Below are 19,883 nucleotides of genomic sequence, written 5' to 3' on the forward strand. Positions count from 1 at the left end.
GTTTTGTTAGTTCAAGCCCCGTGTCAGGCTCTGCACTGGCATCATGGAGTCTACTTGGGATTCTCTCTTTTCCTCTCCCCCACTCACGCTGTTTCTGTCTCTGTCAAAATAAATAATTAAACTTAAAAAAAAAATCTAAGCAAGTTTAAAAAGAAACAAAATTGTTTTTCAAGTGTAAGAGGTAGGGTAAATGTTAAATATTTAAAAAACAGCCTGGGAGGGGTGCATGAGTGGTGCAGTTGGTTAAGCGTCGGACTTTTGATCTTGGCTGAGGTCATGATCTCACAGTTTGTGAGTTCAAGCCCTGCATCGGGCTCTGTGCTAATGGTGCAAGGCCTGCTTGGGATTCTGTCTCTCCCTCTCTCTGCCTCTCCCACTCTTGTGCTCTGTCTCTCTCAAAATAAATAAATAAACTTAAAAAAAAAAAGAAGCCTGAGAAACATAATTACCTGAAAGAAAATATTTGTCTAAATATACATAAGGACTCAGGAGTAAGTAAATGGGCATGAGTGGAACAGGAAACCTGGGAGGGCTTGTCAAATGAAGTGACTAACCGATGAGCAAACTGATGCTCTTAAGAGGTTAAAGTCCAAAGTCACCCAGCTGGTATGTTACAGACTTAGGGCAAGGAGGGACTACCTCAGGGTGATGGGCAAGACCATTTCCAGCAGGATGGACTGGAGGGGAGGCCTTTACAATGTTCTTCATGGGAGTATCAAAATGAATCTCATGTTTCCTCTATTTTTTTAGGGTCTGTGATGATCTGAGCAAAGAGGAAAAGAATGAGACTGATGAGTTTCTTGAAGAGTGTGTTATTGATCCTTCACTCCGAGAACGTCTTTCCATTTTGTCCCACACCTTTGAGAATCAGAGGAAGCTGGTTCAGGAAGACAGCATGCTCTTCTTGAGTAACATTTTCACTGTTGAGCCACTGGTGAGCACATAAATAAAATCTGACTGTACAGGAGACATAAATGGGGGTACAGAGTTTATTTTGATAAAATACTCACTCTAGAATTGATATAGTGAGTTCTGAGACCATGAAGATTTCAGTTGAAAGCTTCATGTCATTATGAGACAATGAATAAAGGCTGACAGTAAGAATGCTCACGGGTCACATTTATAGGTCATACTTTCTATGCACCAATCACTGTGTTAAACATCTCGTATGTGTTACTCAGTTTATCTCTTTTGTATATATATTATCTTACTACAATCTTATAATCAGTTCTGCATTCTACAGATGAGGAAATTAAGACTTAGAAAAATTTGACAACTTGCTCAAAGCCAAATAGTGTTTGTATTTAGAAATTTATCCCTGATCAGCATAACTCTGGGTTTCTCAACATTTGGGGCTAGATAGTTCTTTGTCCTGTACATTGTAGGATGTTTCATAGCATCCCTGACATTCACCCACCAGATGCTAATTGTGACAGCCCAAACTGTCTCCGGCCATTGTCAAATGTCTTCCTGGTAGGCAAAATCATTTGGGTTGAGAACTGCTTTGTCCTTAATTCACTCGATAAATACTTAACTAACTGTATGTTCTGTCCTAGGCACTGTGTGTGTGTATAAGGCATGAATGAACAAAACAGACATAGTCCTCCATCTCACTGGTGAGGGCTCGGCCAGACTTAGAACGGGGTCATTTTCCACAGACCCAACTCCTAACCACATTCTCTACTGCTTCAAAATGAAAGTAGCTCGAATCTTCTGTATTCACTATGTACTAGGCACTGTGCATGACTTTACACTTAGCAAGCAGAGTGATGTGAGGATAAAGACAGCAATAGACATTGAGAAAGCCCAAAGCTAATTGGAGCTGCTGGATTATTACTACTCCAACCAGCTGGAAAGAAGACATGGGCACATGGACACATTAGAATACAAAATCACTTATGGGAAATGCCACTGACTTGTGGAGACCTGTTTTCCTTATATCTGTGCTTCCAAATTATTATTAAAGGATAGAAGATAGAAAAGGGATTCCACAGCTAAATAAGTTTCAGTAACAGGGCATTCAATATTGTTTGGAAGATTTCTTTGCTGTAAGATTTCTAAGTCTTTTTTTTTTTAACGTTTATTTATTTTTGAGACAGAGAGAGATAGAGCATGAACAGAGGAGGGGCAGAGAGAGAGGGAGACACAGAATCGAAAGCAGGCTCCAGGCTCTGAGCCATCAGCCCAGAGCCCGATGCGGGGCTCGAACTCATGACCGCGAGATCGACCTGAACTGAAGTCGGATGCTTAGCCGACTGAGCCACCCAGGCGCCCCTCTAAGTCTTTAATATGATAATTTGCACTGTAACTCTCCAAGAGAGAGTCTTCTCCTTGGAGACATGCTTTGGGACTGTTGTTTTGCAGGACCTGCTGCATGAATCTCTGATGAAGACAGTCAGTACACTAGTTCAGAGGTTGAAGCCAAATTAGAGAAGGTTTCATGGGAGCAGAGCCTTGAACGGGGTCTTACAGGACAGGACTTTTGAAAAACAAAATGAGGGATGTGTATAGCTTGGATAATTCAAGTCTCCATGAATGGATTAGTTTGCTTAAAGTGAAGAGTTCATGTGGGATGATAAGGTTGGTGATATGGCTTGAGGCTAAACCTTCTCTCACCTCAGAAGACTGGGCTCATCTGAGCAAAGGGATCTTCAGATATGATGTGCTAGACCAGCAAAAGGGTAAAACAAGATGAACATAAAGTCTTAGAAGAACAGGACTGGTCTCTATGATGATAGGTCAAGCCTGAAGATATTAAAGAGATCAGGAAGGCATTATAAGTTCAAGTAAGCATGGGCTGAGCTGAGCTGAGCAGAGGCAGGGAAGAGCAATCAGTCATGGTAATCTTAGACATACCAGTAAGGTCCAGAGTACAGACAGTTCAAGATTCTTCCCAGCTTATACTGGAGATCCAGGCTGATGACTGTTCTCCTGTTGTCATAGCTTTTTGGGAATGAATGACTCTGGGATGGCAAACATTGGTGGTCAGGAGGAGGTGGGAGGTCCACAGGTGAGTTTTGTACATTTTCAATTCAGAAAGTAGAAAGAGTAGGGATACCTCAGATTTCCCTCTCTTCACATGCTCTTCTATAACCTGAAGCTTCTTAGGGAGATTGTGGAGATATATGTGTGTTAAAATATGACATTTAATGATTGCTTTTAACTTTAAATAGGAACTGAATTGGGCATTATTATCACAAGGCATCTTTTCACCATTAAGAAAAAAAATTTTTAAATAATGATATGCAGAAATGTTACCTTTTAAATAAATGAGACTAGTTTTGTTTATATCATGTGAAAAAAATTACTAGAAACGGGAAGAGAATAATATTCACTTAGTGGTGTTTATGGCATCTGTAATGATTTTGTTCTTTCTGTACACTATTCACTTTTCTTCTCATGATAGCATTAATTAGCTGGTTCTTGAAATTTTTTGCAAAATGAAAATGAAGGCATGAGACTTTCCTAGTGTATTCCTAAAGTTATTCTGGTTAAAAAAGCAGAATTCATTGTCAGTAATAGTGAATATTTTATTGATGTTAAATATTCTTTTTCCCCCTCCTTCTAGATCCTGACTGCTTTGTAGAAATCCATTTCTTGGAAATGTAATATAATCTTACCTTGTAGATTAATTTAAAGGTATTTGTTAGGGAAAAATTTGCCATTTAATTAGCTTCTTGACCCATCTGAGAGCTATGCGTGTTTTCTGCTGTTGAGACTTTGGTTTTTTGATACAAGTAAATACATGCTACAGGAGTTTGGGATGAGAGAGTTGGGAAATGATTTATTGAAGAGATGAGACCTGAACTGAATTTTGGAAGAAGCATAAGATTTAAGTAAGTGGAAAGGAAGAAGTAGAATATTTCCAGTTGGATAAATTGTGAAAATAAAGTATTAAATAATGATGAATGGAGCAGTTTTGCCAGAGCAGGCAGCCATTGGAAGGATGGGAAGGAGAATAAAGGAAGTCTGGGCTGCCTGGCCAACCTGTTGAACTGTAGCCTACAGGCTATTGCTTCCCACAGTGTGTTTCTGCCATCACTGGATTTGAGGGGTGGTAATGTGTGTTCCTTGCAAAAAGGAAGTTCTTTGGTCATATATGTTTGAGAGATACTAGTTCAAGAGAAAATAATTCTCCAAGGGGTAGAGTGCAAGTGGTATTTTCCCATAAGTACAGACCTCTTCTCCCACACAGTGTGCTGAGCATATCTGAGATTCATTGTGGGGTTTGGAGCAGAAGTATGATGTGTACCTAGTGTTTTAGAAATGTTATCATGGTAGCCACATATGGTTCAAATTGGAGGGTGGTGTAGGTCAGGCAGGGGAAATGTCCTAGTGCAGGAAGTACCAGGGAGACTGAACATCTCTGCAGGCAAGTTCAGGGTGATGTGTGAAGGTCATGTTGACCTAGATGATTGGCCTGCTGATGGTCAGAAAGCAAAGGAAATGGCAGGTGTGAGGGATGTTCAAAAGAAAGACATTAAAGTGCTTTTTATTGGTTGTTGAGATTGGGACATGGTGAGGAATCATGTGTCTCCTCAGATCTTAAGTAGAGTGGCTGAGACAAGTATGATGTCCTTGATGGAAATTAGCAGATCAGGAGTGCTGGGTTTAATGCCTGGCTTTGCCAATAGCAATTGTGACCTTAAACAAGCCATTTGATCTCTCTGGGCTTTGGTTGCCTTGTACACAAAATAAGGATTTTGAGGTAGGACACTTAGACCTTTTTTGACTCAAGTTTTGATTCTCCAATTTGGAACAAACTCTGAGCTCCTTAAGGTCAAGGAGTGCCTTATCCTTATCTGTGCCCCAGGTCTACCACAGTACCAATAGAAGGAGGGAGGGAGGAAGGGAGGGAAGGAGGGAGGGAGGGAGGGAGGAAGGAAGGAAGGAAGGAAGGAAGGAAGAAGGGAGGGAGGAATGGAAATCAGTGGGTGGTGATGAGTTTGGTTCTGAATATGGTGAATTTGAGATGACAGTAGATATCCAAGAAATTTTGGAAATGCAGTACTAAATTTGTAAGAGAGGAATTGGAAGTAGAAGCAAGATTTGTGAGTATTATATAGAGACCTTCACTGAAGGCATGTAAAGAAGATGGAAATTCTAAGAACAGAGCAAACTAGGAAAATTGCACAGGGCCCAAGACAGCCCCCCAGATGCTCACCTTTAGGGACCCTGAAAAAAGAGGAGAGGCTGTAAATTCACAGAGAAGGATGGCTAAGAGGAGAACCAGCTAGCTGAGAGCTCATCAACGTATCTTACATGTCTTTCTCCCCCTTTCTGGTGGGTTCATCACTATTTTCTCCTGAAGTTGTCTTCTGAATCTTGCTTGTGTATTAGATCAGCTATGCCAAATGGCCACTATTTAATTTCTGACAGTTGAGTTATGCATCAGTGATTAGTTTTTTATTAGGGTGTGATTCCTTTTAATTAGTTTTTTTATATGAGCTGAATTTACAGTAGAAGCAGGGGGGATTAAAATCAAGCAGTGTCATCTACTGATCTAACAGTCAATCTCTAATGGATACCCTGTCCAAAAAATAAAAATGAAAGGCTGGTGCAGTAGCTTAGAGACCACCTTGCTTTCTGATGGGCTCTTCAGCCTCTGTGTCCATTGAGGAAGGACATTGTCTTCAAATGAGGTAAACTTAAAAAGGAAAATCACCTGTTACCTTAGGGTCTGAAAAGAAATAAATGATAGGCTTATTTTCTCAGACATATGTCTAAATATCTTGGTTCTTCAAATGCACCACCTAAAACCAAGGTTAGTTTAGCCCTTACTGTGTTCTGTGAATATTGAATATTTTATGGGAATTCTGTTCCTATTCTAGTGGCTCTTTCAGTTTAAGGCAAGTAGATTTAAGATCCAGATCAGTCACTGTCCCTAAAATGCCCCGAGGTGGTGATGAGTTTGAATTTAATAAAATTTTATTAATTTGATCATGTGAGAAGTACTTTAATTCAATGCTGACCCAAACTCTAGAACTGCAAATTCTTACTCTTTTCTACCACCTGTTCACCACTTGGCCATTGGTTAGTTCCTTTGTCTTGACTCACTTTCTTCTCAATATGTTCATTGTATAACATTGCCATAGAGTCTGTTGTTCAAACTTTGAGTTATGCTGGAGTGTCTTGGGTACTGATATGGTCTCAGAATGCAGAGATGGGAGTTTGTCTTTGGAGAAACCCCAAAGGTGTTCACTGGTAGAGAAAGGGAGTAGATAAGGACGCCGAGTGACTACAGGGAGAAGTCAGTTCAGGACAGATATAGGACATAGAAGTCTGGAAGGATTTTTGTTTTTAGCTTTACTTGGTAATTTATTAATATTCTAGTGGTAGCCATGATTGTTGTTCTAGTCATCAGTGCATGTAGTGTATTACTACTATTTATATCAAGTCCTCATGTGAATTCTTTTGATAATGTCTTGGAGTATTGGCCTAAAAATTTCCATTTATGTCTTCCTTGGGGAAGGTACTGCATTTGGTAGAATACTGATTGTTTCTCAAGCTATCTGCTTCTGTATCGTTTTTTCCCCCTTTTGGAAAAAAAATTGCAAAATTGAGTCTATTATGCATGTTTTGTGCCTTCCAGAAAAGCAAGTGAAATTGACTACTTTCAGAAATATAATATTCTATTTTACTAGATGGAATCTGGCTATACAGAATTTTGACAGTCTCATTATGTTATATCCGCTGCTTAGTTCTCTTGGGTACTTGAGTGAGAGAGATTCAAAGACGAAAACCACAATTCTGAGAACTGTGAGGCAGAAGAATATCACACGGCAAAAAGAGAATTAAGCTTTAAATTTCCATGGGTGTCTGGGAATCCTCTGAGAAATCACAGCACACATGTGCTGCCCTTATCTCTGGACTCTGGTCCCACTGGCCTAGGTCACACTTTTAAAAGATGCAGCAAATTTTTGAATATTGAACGCTTGATATTTTCTCCAAAAGGAAGGCCTGACAATTTAAAGGTATTTGCCCAAACTGGTCCTCACTGATTGCCTGACATTGGTGAGCCAGGAAAACATTTTTACTTCTGGTAGCAAATGTCTTTTCCATTAAAGAAAACTTCATCCAGGAGCACCTGTGTGGCTCAAGTCAGTTAAGTGTCTGACTTGGGTTCAGGTCATGATCTCATTGTTCCATGAGTTTGAGCCTCACATCAGACTGTCTGCTGTCAGCGCAGAGCCCTCTTCAGATCCGCTCACTCCCTTTCTCTGCCCTTCCCCCACTCATACTCTCACTCTCTCTCAAAAATAAATAAACATTAAGAAAATTAAAAATTAAAAAACTTCATCCAGTGTCCTGAGGGAAGCTTTAGCTTAATTTAACTAAGCCTCAAAAAGGAAGGGAAACTTGATAATTTCTTTATTACCAGGTAAGTAATAGTAAACCATGCTTTGTCGTCACCTAAGCCTACAGAAAACATGTGGTTCAGCAATTCAGACTGAAAGCACAGCTCAAATTTAGTTTGCTTTATTTTTCCCAAATCGGCATAGCATGTAGGCTCAGCAGAACCAGGTTGGGTGGAAGCCCAGATGGCTACCAAAGAGGAAAGATCTCGCTTTTTGCTGCAAACCCCTTCCACTTGTACCATTAGTCATGAGTCACATTGCAAACATGTGGGAGCTGACTCCTCAGAAATGGACACCAGAAAGGAGAAAGGAGGACAGGAATCTGCTGAGAGCAAAGTGTCCTTGACAAGTCACAGCTCTTCTGTCAGTATGGTTTTCCATCCTTCAGTCTCCTTTTATTATTGTTCGTCCTCTCAGATCTTTGTGCTCAGGCAAACCTTTTCCGCCTGGTACATCCACTATTGTATTGGAGAGCCATAGTAGGTGGAGGGAGGCCTGGGGGAGTCTTTAGAAACAGGAAAGTTTCCCATGGCTCATTAAATAAAAGTTAACACCCTTCTGTGTTAAAAGAGACAAGAATCTGTTCTCTCTAGAGAAGGGCATGAACATCGCACACAACTACCTCATCTCCTCCAAAACTTCAGTGGAATTTTCACTGCAGACGGGTTGGAGTATCTCATTGAAAACAGGACACATCTTTAGTGAAGCTTGCTCTGACAATGGTCAGATATTAGTTCCCTCTCTTAAAATTTTTTCTGGTCATTATTTTGAGAATCAAAACTTTATGAAAAGCACAGCGTCTTGCCTCAGGAATTACAATGGAGTACAAGTATGTCCTTGCCTGTCACATGCCGACTCGATCTTTTCTCTCAATGATAATTAGGATAGTTTACCTTCAGTATATTAGCTTCCATTTTTGTTTCTTATTTCTCTTGGAGACAACTTCTACTTGTCCCGAGTGATGATAAAGAGAGCTATGATAGTTCTCATTGATCTGGAAGATTCTAGAAGAGCAATTGTAGGTGGTGAAACAGAGTATAGCTTCCTATCAGTGCTTCTGTTTTTAATTGATTGATAGAAACCTGATTAAGAAGGTATTTTTATTTCCCATGAGAAGTTAAAAATTTTTTCCTTAAATATGACAACACAGCTGAAAATATTTATTGATGTAGTCGGGAACTTTTCCATTTTGCTGGAACATGATGGGATTCACCACATGTTATACAGATGTTCTTGAAGCCATTGTTCACTGTACTTGTTCTGAGCTGACTGTACCCTTACCCAACTAGGATAGCTTTATAATGATATACCAATGCATTTCTCTAGAGCTGCGACATATTACTGTTGACTATGTCATCCAAAAAATCTCCTGAGACACCTTCCAAAGTAACTGAACATATGAGCATATAGGCTCTCCTACCATGTTTGCCAGATGGGAGCACCAGGTCATGCTGGCCTCATCTCAGCCCAACGTTATCAGTTGTAGTGGTTTTAGATTTCTTCTGGCATTTTTTTTTTTTACGATGTGAGGAAGGTGAGGCCTGACCTTTTGTTATAATTGCGGGTGGTGGTGGGGTGGGGGTTCAGTAAATTAAAGAAATTAAAGAAAAATATATTATAAAATCCCAGCTCTACTGCTGGTGTGGTCTTGGATGAGATACTTCTGTTTGCCTTGGTTGTCTCATCTTTAAAATGGGGATAATACTACACAAGGTTGTAAAGTTTGAGGCAGATAATGTATATCAGCACTTAACACAGTGCTGGGAACATGAACTCTTGGTTAATGGTTGCCAATATTATGATTTAGTTAGATTCAATTCAATCTCATTAGATTAGGGAGTAAGATTGGAAAGTATAACATCTGAATAGCAAACATTTGGCTCACTCTCCTAAATTTAAGTTGGGGATCAAAATGCAACTATTTTATATGACAAAGGTAGGCATTGAGCCATATTGTAAACTACTTTCCAGATAAACCAAGTGAATTAAACATATATATGTAGCTCTGTTCTTGCATTTGGGCTCTAATTTTGCAAAACTTTCCATAATCTTTCATTGGAAGGGAGGGAGGGAGGGAGGAAAGAAGGAAGGAAGGAGGAAGAAGGAGGAAGGAGATGGGTGATAGGTGGGAAGGAAGGTGATTTTTATTTTAAAATTATTTTTTTAAGTTTATTTATTTTGAGAGCGGGGGAAGGGCAGAGAGGGAGAGAGGGAGAGAGAGAGAGAATCCCAAGCAGGCTTCATGCTACCAGCACAGAATCTGATGTAGGGCTCGAACTCATGAACTGTGAGATCCTGACCTGAGCCGAAATCAAGAGCCGTACACTTAAGACACTGAGCTACCCAGGCACCCAGGAAGGTGATTTTTAAAACATTTTGTTTTTGGGGGCACCTGGGTGGCTCATTCAGTTAAGCATTGGACTTTGGCTTAGGTCATGATCCCTTAGTTTGTGAGTTTGAGCCTCATGTTGGGCTCTGTGCTGACAGCTCATAGAGAACCTAGATTCTGTGTCTCCCTCTCTCTCTGACCCTCCCCCCCTCGCCCTCTGTCTCTCTCAAAATTAAATAAACGTTAAACATTTTAGAAAAAATATTTTGTTTTTTATTTAAGGGTTCTTAAAGGATATTTTTAAAATAGCCCCTTTAGTCATTGTCAATGTAGGTTTTTTAAGAAGATAACTTTAAAAGGACAACTTTATCATGATGGTATCAATCACCTGTTATGAACTAGTGGCAGTGTGTTCATAGACAGCTTTCCAAAAGTCTCAAAACTATCTGGCAAGTCGGTTGGTTGTTCTTGTTCCAGAAGGAAGCATGACATCCCATTTCTAGAATTATTTAATATTTGAGTAAAAGCTGCAGTATGAGAGTTAGCTTTGGACCTGAAAATTCAAAGCTGATTCCTTCTAGTAGGCTGCTTGATTGAGAAATGAAATGCAGTTGTGGATCTGAGGAAAAAACAAATATTAAGATCAAGAAGGAAGATAATTGCAACATAACTGAAGGCCATTTTGACAATTATTTTCAACAAACAAAATAAGAGTCACTTACGGGTCACATTCTGTATACTCAGTCTCTCATTTGGAGTAGAAGAATAGATGATGGTAGAAGATGGGTCATACACACACACCCCCACCCCCACCCCAAAACACACATGGAAGAAAGCAGAACAGCAGGGGTTCTGTGTGGTGAGGTTGGTTTCAGAGGACTGGGAAGAAAGGATATTGATGGCAGAGCCAACAGGGAGAATTCTGAGTGTTTTGGTTTTCAGAAAGAGATTTTATTTTATTTTTTTTTTTTTTAATTTTTTTTTTTTTTTCAACATTTTTTATTTATTTTTGGGACAGAGAGAGACAGAGCATGAACGGGGGAGGGGCAGAGAGAGAGGGAGACACAGAATCGGAAACAGGCTCCAGGCTCCGAGCCATCAGCCCAGAGCCTGACGCGGGGCTCGAACTCACGGACCGCGAGATCGTGACCTGGCTGAAGTCGGACGCTTAACCGACTGCGCCACCCAGGCGCCCCCAGAAAGAGATTTTAAAATGGAGCAATAATGAAGGAAAAATTCTTTTCAGAGACTTAAATGACACGGAAATTTAATTTCAGAAGAGTTGAGAAGTAATGTGAAATGTTTCAGAGCTATGTAAGTAAAAGTGGGGTCAGTTTAGGCTGATTGCCTGTTTCTGAGGTTTGTTTTCTCTGATTTGCTAGAAGGTGCTATAAAGAGTTTTTGCTGTAAAGAAATAGAAGTTGGAGCAGCAGTGGCTCAGTCAGTTAGATGACAACCTCTTGATTTCAACTCAGGTCGTGATCTCATGGTTTGTGTGTTCAAGCCCCCGTGCCAGGCTCCATGCTGGCAGTGCATAGACTACTTGGAAGTCTCTCTCTCTCTCTCTCTCTCTCTCTCTCTCTCTGCTCCACCCCTCCTCAAAATAAATAAATAAAACATTTTTTAAAATGTGAAAAAAAGGAAAAAAAGAAATAGAAGTTACTTAACTTTTAAATCCCAAGTGAAAAATAAGTGTCCTTCTACAAGTTCCTAACTCCTTCAAATGACCTGATATTGAAAGCATCCCTCTGTGAGAGGAAATGGAATGACCACATTTCTCTTTTTATAGATACACATAGTCCTCTTAATGTACATTAACTCCTACAAGCCCAGGAGACGGTTTTCTTCCTTCCTCCCTCGTTCCCTCCTTTCTCTCTCTCTCTCTCTCTCTCTCTCTCTCACCCCCTCTCTCCCTCTTTCCCTCTCTCTCTTTCTTTTCTTTTCTTTTTCTATTATTTCTGAGAGAGCATGCATGCAAGAGTGAGAGAGGAACAGAGGGAGAAGGAGGGATCGACAATATTAAGCAGGCTCCATGCTCAGTGTGGAGCCCAACAGGGGGCTCAGTCTCACGATTGTGAGATCATGACCTGAGCCAAAATCAAGAGTCAGATGCTTAACTGACAGAGCCACCCAGGCACCCCCAGGAGAGGGTTTTAGAATAGGATTTGTGCTTGAATTTTCTCCCAGGGCTCAGTAAAAGCTGCAAGTGACTAGCAGATGTTGCTGGCACAGTAAAACCACCGCAGCCCAGGATAAGGAGGCACTGAGCCCATGGTCCCATTCACTCAGACTGAACCCTGTGGACTCAGATTCCCTCACACTCGTCTTTCCTCACTATACAGAATGGCTTATCAGCCTCCAGGAGCCTCCAGATCAGAGGATCCTCTTATGGATCACATCCAAACACCAATGCTCCCTCCTCTGGGGGAGATTCTGGTCACCTCCAGAGTGTGTCTTCCCACTGTTTTCCAACCCACCAGTTCTGCTAGTCAGACTTTTGTGGTGATGCGGTGTCCAAGAATGCTTCTAGGATGGAACTTAAGTGTGTTTCCATCTTGTGTGCACATGGATCCTGGATTCTCTTGCTGGGATAATGCTTTTGAAAGTCATCTGGTGCACCCCAAACACTAAGAGGCTTGAATTTTCTCACAGGTACTGAGCTTATCTGATTTCCAGTGTATCCTTCTTGGGACCACATCTTACTGTCCTGGTGAGACTTTTCCAGCATAGGTTTTCTTAGGATCCAAAGTAGCTCCTTTGGTCAGTCAGTTTGGATAGGAACAGGTTAGTCGTGTCCGTTCTGCACCCGCAAACAGAGCAGCATCTAAACCCACCAGAAGAATACATTTGTCTACTGGTTAGGAGGAAGTCCGGATCTTCAGTTCTAAGATGAAATGTGCACCATTGGGCCTGTGAATGGACGAGCCACCTCTTGTGCCTGACCACTTTGTCTGTTCTAGCTGAGAGTGTTCCTAACACTCCATATCATTGGAGCCCCAAGTCATAAGGGACCAGCATTTGCCATTTATCAGAAGGGAACAAATACTGGTTTCAAAGTTTGGAAAAGCGAAATGCCTCAATAAGTGAAAGCACTTAGGGCTTCCCTATCCCCACATGATCCTAGAGGTCCCTTTCAGCTCTAAATTTGTATGACTTTTGTCCAGTTGAGAATATGGCAGATATAGGCTGCAAAGATGAATAGGCATCGGCTGATAACTATACAGTCGTGGATACAGCCGATTGAATAAATATGTTGAGGACTATGAGCCACTTGTGGGTTAGGTGCTGGGAATAAAACGGTCCCTGCAGTCATGGGGCCTTCATTCTAGTGGGCTGATCTCGGATGTGAGAGCTTGCAGGATCCATGCAACACTCGCAGCCCTCACCACTGCTTCTGTGCCCTTCATCATTGTGACGTCAGGATACTGCCTGGGAAGTTCACTGATCAGTCTGTTGCCTTCATGAACAAACCCGAGTTGGCTCTAGTTTTCTATTTCCACCCTCTTGTTCGATGTCTGCTTTGTAAACCATTTTGTTCCTTGCTTGATTCTTTACTCTACCACTATGTGCATTTCCAGCCAGCCTGGAGTGAATACAATATGCATTGGGGATTGTCTGAAACAGAGCCAAGTTGTCTTTTTTTAGTTTTCTCTTTAGCCAGTGGGGTCATTTATAACTTTCCTGATGTGATTATCACTTTTTCCCTACTTGGTCCTATTTACAAAAACCATAGAAAAATACACACCATCCCCCCCTAATTTTTGAAAAATACTTTTATCTTATTCTTTCCAGGTGGCATAAAGGTAACATCACTTATATTAAACAGTTATTTATTGAGCTCTAACTGTGTACCAAGTGTGGGGCAAAGCATTTGACCTGCATGACCTTGTCAGACTTTGGGTGGGAAACCCTTTGAAGCAGGTGTTACTGGCATCTCCTTTTACAGTCCTGACAATTTAATGAAGAGGCCCCAGGTTACATGGTTAATACAAAAATCTTTTTCAATGAATACCTCAAGGAGATTCTCCTATGTGGCATGTTGTATTACAATTTCAAAACTTGGTTTCTTTATTACTACTTTCGAGTGGTTTGCATTAAAACAAGAAATATCACACTCGATTAGAACCAGCGTTTGATCTGGGCATTGTTTTGCTTTGGACCATTGCTATGTTTTCACAAGTTAAGAGTATGTCCTTGTGCTGTCACCTTAAAAGTTAGGAACGTGGCCCCTCCATCAAGTAAGTTACTCATCTGGACCATATAGATAGATAGGTATGATATACAGATCATATAGATAGATAGATAGATAGATAGATAGATAGACAGACATACAGACAGATATGGTGCAGCACCTATCACATCTATCATAAAATATTTGTAAGCATACTTATGACCCCTTTAAGATGTGAGTTCCTTGTAGTCTCAGACCTCACCTTTCTTCATCCCTGAAGCCCAGTATCGGGCATCTGTTGGCATACAACAAGTGTCCATTGGATACGCAAATACTGAAAATGTTCTAAACATCCTAGTTTCCTTTAGTAATTATATATTCATGAACTCACTGAAATTATCTTTGAAGCTTGCTTCCAACTGGTACCACCTCTTAACGAGTAGAATAAATTTACTGTCTGTTGGGTAAAATAGTGCTTTCTTTTATCTGTTGTAAAAATATTGCCTTCAAATTTTCTGAGGTTATAACATAATAGCAACATTTAAAAGCAGTGTCTTCCCTTTATCACATTGTTTTTTTAATGATTCTTTTATGGTTTCAGGAAGGTGATGTCTGGCCTAACTCATCAGCTGAAATCACTGTGTACTTTAATCCCCTGGAAGCCAAGCTCTATCAGCAGACAGTTTACTGTGACATTTCAGGTAAAGACTTTCTTTGTGTGGTAAACTCAGGTTACCAAGTGCCCAGAGCATCAAGAGGGGTGCATGCATGTGTGTGTGTGTGTGTTTGTGTGCAGACTACAGGAAGTACATGATATCAACAGGGGAATAATAGAATCAAGCTATGCGCTTTTCATTTTTTCTCGAACAGATCAAACTTTGAAGTACATTACAATTATAGTGTAGTCACGGGGATAGGAAACCACGGAGCTGGGTTTGCTGTTGATTTTTAGAACAATAAAGAATATTACTTGACACAAAGCCTCAACATTTGATTCTTGTTCTTTTTATAGTCTTTGGCTTTTGAATTTTTTACTTTTTGAGTTTTTAATCAAAATAATGCAGCCAGGGAGGATGGGAAGACAGCCTGGCAGTGGCCAGAAGCTGCAAGGGGGATGTACAAATAGAGTGGTAATCTGACAGCTTCAGAAGATTGGATACAGATAGAGGAATTAAACACAAAAGTAAATATATTGAGGATAACAAAAGCCAGTATTTTTCACTCTTGGAGGAGGCAGATAGACAGATATGTATATGTGGAAAGGAGAAAGGCTAAGATGAGGCTTTGGTATTGGAATGGAATTGGAGTTCCTTCCCTATGAACTCATGGTTGTTGATATGCACAGAGGCAGAAATAAATAGATGTATAAATGTGTGTATACGTTTATGTACATAGAGCTGCATCTTTCCTGTGTCTATTAAGAGATCCTGGCAGCTTTAAGACCCTAACTGCAGTGAGCACACTGAGTACCCAAAGTTTGGTTTCTGAATCCTGCCCTCTGCCATGAGGGTCTTTTATCAGGACTGAGGCAGAGAAAGAAGATGAGCTGGGAACATTCCTTTCCTGCTGGAAACTAAGGAAATGCTCAAAGAATGACAGGGTTATGTCAAAGTGATACAGAAGCCAGCAAAGGGACTTCCACTGACCAAATTTGAAACAAGTTAAGAATCAAAATAAATAATGATAGCTAATAGATTACAACACATTGATTAAATAGGAATCTCTGAATCCACTAAATAAAAATTGACCATTTAGCACTTTGGGTAATAATGAATTCAGGTAAAAAGCATTCTGAAGATTTAATGGATCTTAAAATAATGGGTGAAAGCAGGGTATAGAACAGGATTTTATGTAGTCTCAAAATATCCTACCTCAGAATGCTTATTAATTATAAAGGGGAGAAATCTAACTTTACAATGAAGAAAACTGGGAGATGTTATCTTAGTTAATACTAACAGTAGTAATCCAGCAAATCAACCTCACGGACTGCTCGCTAGGATACAATGAAAACAAACATCTCTTCACTGATATTAGGGTCAAAATATCTAACACGGTCTAATTATGGGGAAACGTTAGATTAACCCAAATTGAAGAAAAAACCAAAATTAACAGCTTGTAATCTTCAAAAATATCAAGCTCATGAAAGTCAAGAAAAGACTGAACTGTTCCAGATTGAGTGAGACTCAAGAGACATGACATCTGGATGACTGGATCCTTTGCTTTCGAGGAGATTATTGGGTAAAGGATGTATGGAGGCTCTTCGTACTACTCTGGAAGGTGTTCTATATTTTAAAAATGCCTCAGAATTCTCTTTTAAAATACTGATGCCAATAAATAAGTAAAACAGGTAGATAATAAGATGATAAAGCTAAAGAGTAGTCTCCAGTGTTACTTTCAAGATGAAGCGCTTTTGGCTGTTTCTTGTGGTGGTAATTTTCCTTACTAATTCTATGCTTATGTTGCTGTTTTGTTTATTTGCCAGCTTCTCACATTACCTCTTGAGACTCCTGCTCTGAAAGATAAGGATTTAGTTCCCTTATGATCTTATTGTTCCCTTGCTCGCCTTACTGAGTTATAATATACATACAGTTGGGGCGCCTGGGTGGCTCAGGCCGTTAAGTGTCCAGCTTTTGATTTTGGCTCAGATCATGATCTCACAGTTCGTGGGTTCAAGTCCTACATTTGTTTCTGCGCTGACAACATGGAGCCTACTTGGGATTCTCTCTCTCCCTCTCTCTGCCCCTCCCCTGCTCTCTCTCTCTCTGTCTCTCAAAATAAATGAATACACCTTTTTTTTTTTAAAGCGTATTCCTTTTAAAAAATAATAATTTACATGCAGTGTATTTCACCGGTTTTTGGTGTACAGTTCGGCAAGCCTTGACAAACCCCAATAGAATAACTGCCACCAAAATAAAGGTACAGAATATTTCCATCACACCACGAAGTTCCTTCCTGCCACGTCACAGGCCATCCCATTCCTCCACCTCAGCCCCTGGCAACCCAATTATTTTTATTTTATTTTTCGAGTTTTATTTGTAGCTTTAAATAATATACTTAAAACTGTATTTTTTGTTCCATCAATTCTACGGTCTCTCTTTGACACGTACAGGTGTTGGGACCCCTGACCTGCTCACCACCATTCCATCCTCTCAAATTTTCTTGTTAATTTTTTAAAATATTTATTTATTTCTGAGATAGAGAGACACAGAGCATGAGTGGGGGAGGAGCAGAGAGAGAAGGAGACACAGAATCCGAAGCAGGCTCCAGGCTCTTAGTTGTCAGCACAGAGCCCGACGCAGGGCTCGAACTCACAAACCATGAGATCGTGACCTGGGCCGAAGTCGGTCCCTCAACCAACTGAGCCACCCAGGTGCCCCACCCTCTCAAATTCTATGAGTTGTTCTACTTTTGTATTAAAATGATTGGTAACCATATTTAAATCCTCTAGTTCGTCTACATAAATTCTGTACACTGAAGGGCCAAGTTTATTCTGGGATTAAACTTTTTTAATCCTCTGATGGTTGGATGTTCTGACCTCTATTGGTGAATGTTAATCAGCAAAGAATTCCCCTAAGGTGTGTAGCAATTAGTTTCCCTCTCTTCACCGTCCACGAGGTCTCACAATTATGCCTCACGTTAGCTTACTTCATCATCGAATTGACTCTTTTGTGCAGCTTTTGCCGAACCCCCCCCCCCCGCCGATGTTTCTCATTCTTCATTTCTTCCATCCTATCTAATTTTAGAATACATGCTCTTCTTTTCCTTGAAGACATTTTTCTCAGAGCCCACAAGCTTCTCATTCCAAGTCAGATCAGCCACCTCCTGCATAGTTATTACCAGGGAATTTTTTAAATTTCCATGTGTGTTCCATTGTATCTTTTTACTCTCACTTTGCTCAAGTAGCTTCCACAGAAAGGGTATATAGAAGGGAAACTTTGATCCCTGCATACCTGGTAATTTCTCATTCTGCCTCCATACTCACCTGATAGTTTAGCTGACACTTCTAGGTTAAAATTTTTTGTCTTCAGAATGTTGAAGACATTGTGCCAACTTTATGGTAAAGGTCCGGAAGTCTGAAGTCACCTAGTTCTCATTCCTTGCTAGGTGGCCTGTTATTTCTCTCTCAATATTTTCTAGGGTTTTCTTTTTGTACTTGAGGTCTGAAATGTCATGAAGCCATATCCAAGGGTGAGGTTTCTAACTCATCCTCCTCAGCTTTCTATGGGCCATTTGAGTCTGATTACTCATGTGTTACTTCAGCTCTGGAAAATTGTATTATTTTTTACATATTTTCCTCTGTCATATTTCATTTTATTCTTCTGGAGATCTTAACAGTCTAATGTTAGACGTATAGGATTGATCATCTGTTGTCAAAGAACCAGATTTTAATCAAACATGAGCAGTGAATGACATTAAATGCCATTCAATGCTCTTAAATAAGGATGTGAAGAGAAGTATTTATTTGTCAGAAAATTCCAAGGTAGCAAGTGTCAGGCAGTCACAGAGTTCCTTCCAGTGCCTTCTGATCTGTGGTTGTTCATTTGTATATAAGAATGAGAAAGTGGGTTTAATTTTCAGGGTAATTAGTGCTATTTACTTCTGCTGTTTAATGTTTAGGTCTCCTAGGATTTACAGCTGTGGCGGTTATTTTTTTTTTTTTTTTTTTTTTTTATTATTTTTTTTATTTTTTAATATATGAAATTTACTGTCAAATTGGTTTCCATACAACACCCAGTGCTCATCCCAAAAGGTGCCCTCCTCAATACCCATCACCCACCCTGCCCTCCCTCCCACCCTGCCCTCCCTCCCACCCCCATCAACCCTCAGTTTGTTCTCAGTTTTTAACAGTCTCTTATGCTTTGGCTCTCTCCCACTCTAACCTCTTTTTTTTTTTTTTTTCCTTCCCCTCCCCCATGGGTTTCTGTTATGTTTCTCAGGATCCACATAAGAGTGAAACCATATGGTATCTGTCTTTCTCTGTATGGCTTATTTCACTTAGCATCACACTCTCCAGTTCCATCCATGTTGCTACAAAAGGCCATATTTCATTTTTTCTCATTGCCACGTAGTATTCCATTGTGTATATAAACCACAGTTTCTTTATCCATTCATCAGTTGATGGACATTTAGGCTCTTTCCATAATTTGGCTATTGTTGAGAGTGCCGCTATAAACATTGGGGTACAGGTGCCCCTATGCATCAGTACTCCTGTATCCCTTGGATAAATTCCTAGCAGTGCTATTGCTGGGTCATAGGGTAGGTCTATTTTTAATTTTCTGAGGAACCTCCACACTGCTTTCCAGAGCGGCTGCACCAATTTGCATTCCCACCAACAGTGCAAGAGGGTTCCTGTTTCTCCACATCCTCTCCAGCATCTATAGTCTCCTGATTTCTTCATTTTGGCCACTCTGACTGGCGTGAGGTGATATCTGAGTGTGGTTTTGATTTGTATTTCCCTGATAAGGAGCGACGTTGAACATCTTTTCATGTGCCTGTTGGCCATCCGGATGTCTTCTTTAGAGAAGTGTCTATTCATGTTTTCTGCCCATTTCTTCACTGGGTTATTTGTTTTTCGGGTGTGGAGTTTGATGAGCTCTTTATAGATTTTGGATACTAGCCCTTTGTCCGATGTGTCATTTGCAAATATCTTTTCCCATTCCGTGGGTTGCCTTTTAGTTTTGTTGGTTGTTTCCTTTGCTGTGCAGAAGCTTTTTATCTTCATAAGGTCCCAGTAATTCACTTTTGCTTTTAATTCCCTTGCCTTTGGGGATGTGCCGAGTAAGAGATTGCTACGGCTGAGGTCAGAGAGGTCTTTTCCTGCTTTCTCCTCTAAGGTTTTGATGGTTTCCTGTCTCACATTCAGGTCCTTTATCCATTTTGAGTTTATTTTTGTGAATGGTGTGAGAAAGTGGTCTAGTTTCAACCTTCTGCATGTTGCTGTCCAGTTCTCCCAGCACCATTTGTTAAAGAGACTGTCTTTTTTCCATTGGATGTTCTTTCCTGCTTTGTCAAAGATGAGTTGGCC

General features: G+C 40.3%; 1 protein-coding gene across 15 annotated transcripts in view; it reads left to right on the forward strand.

Moving 5' to 3' along the window:
* HYDIN (HYDIN axonemal central pair apparatus protein) overlaps positions 1-19,883 on the forward strand; it is a 443,605-nt gene that overhangs the window by 172,134 nt on the left and 251,588 nt on the right. For all 15 annotated transcript variants that reach the window (XR_006196932.1, XM_042917620.1, XM_042917622.1 and 12 more), the window contains 2 exons: positions 751-934; positions 14,460-14,559. Coding sequence is in view for 14 of the 15 variants with exons in the window: in XM_042917620.1 (XP_042773554.1) it covers positions 751-934; positions 14,460-14,559 (284 nt within the window). In the remaining variant the exon portion in view is untranslated. The remainder of the gene's footprint in view (positions 1-750; positions 935-14,459; positions 14,560-19,883) is intronic.

This window comes from Panthera leo, chromosome E2 (genome assembly GCF_018350215.1).
Source record: "Panthera leo isolate Ple1 chromosome E2, P.leo_Ple1_pat1.1, whole genome shotgun sequence".
Lineage (NCBI taxonomy): Eukaryota > Metazoa > Chordata > Mammalia > Carnivora > Felidae > Panthera > Panthera leo.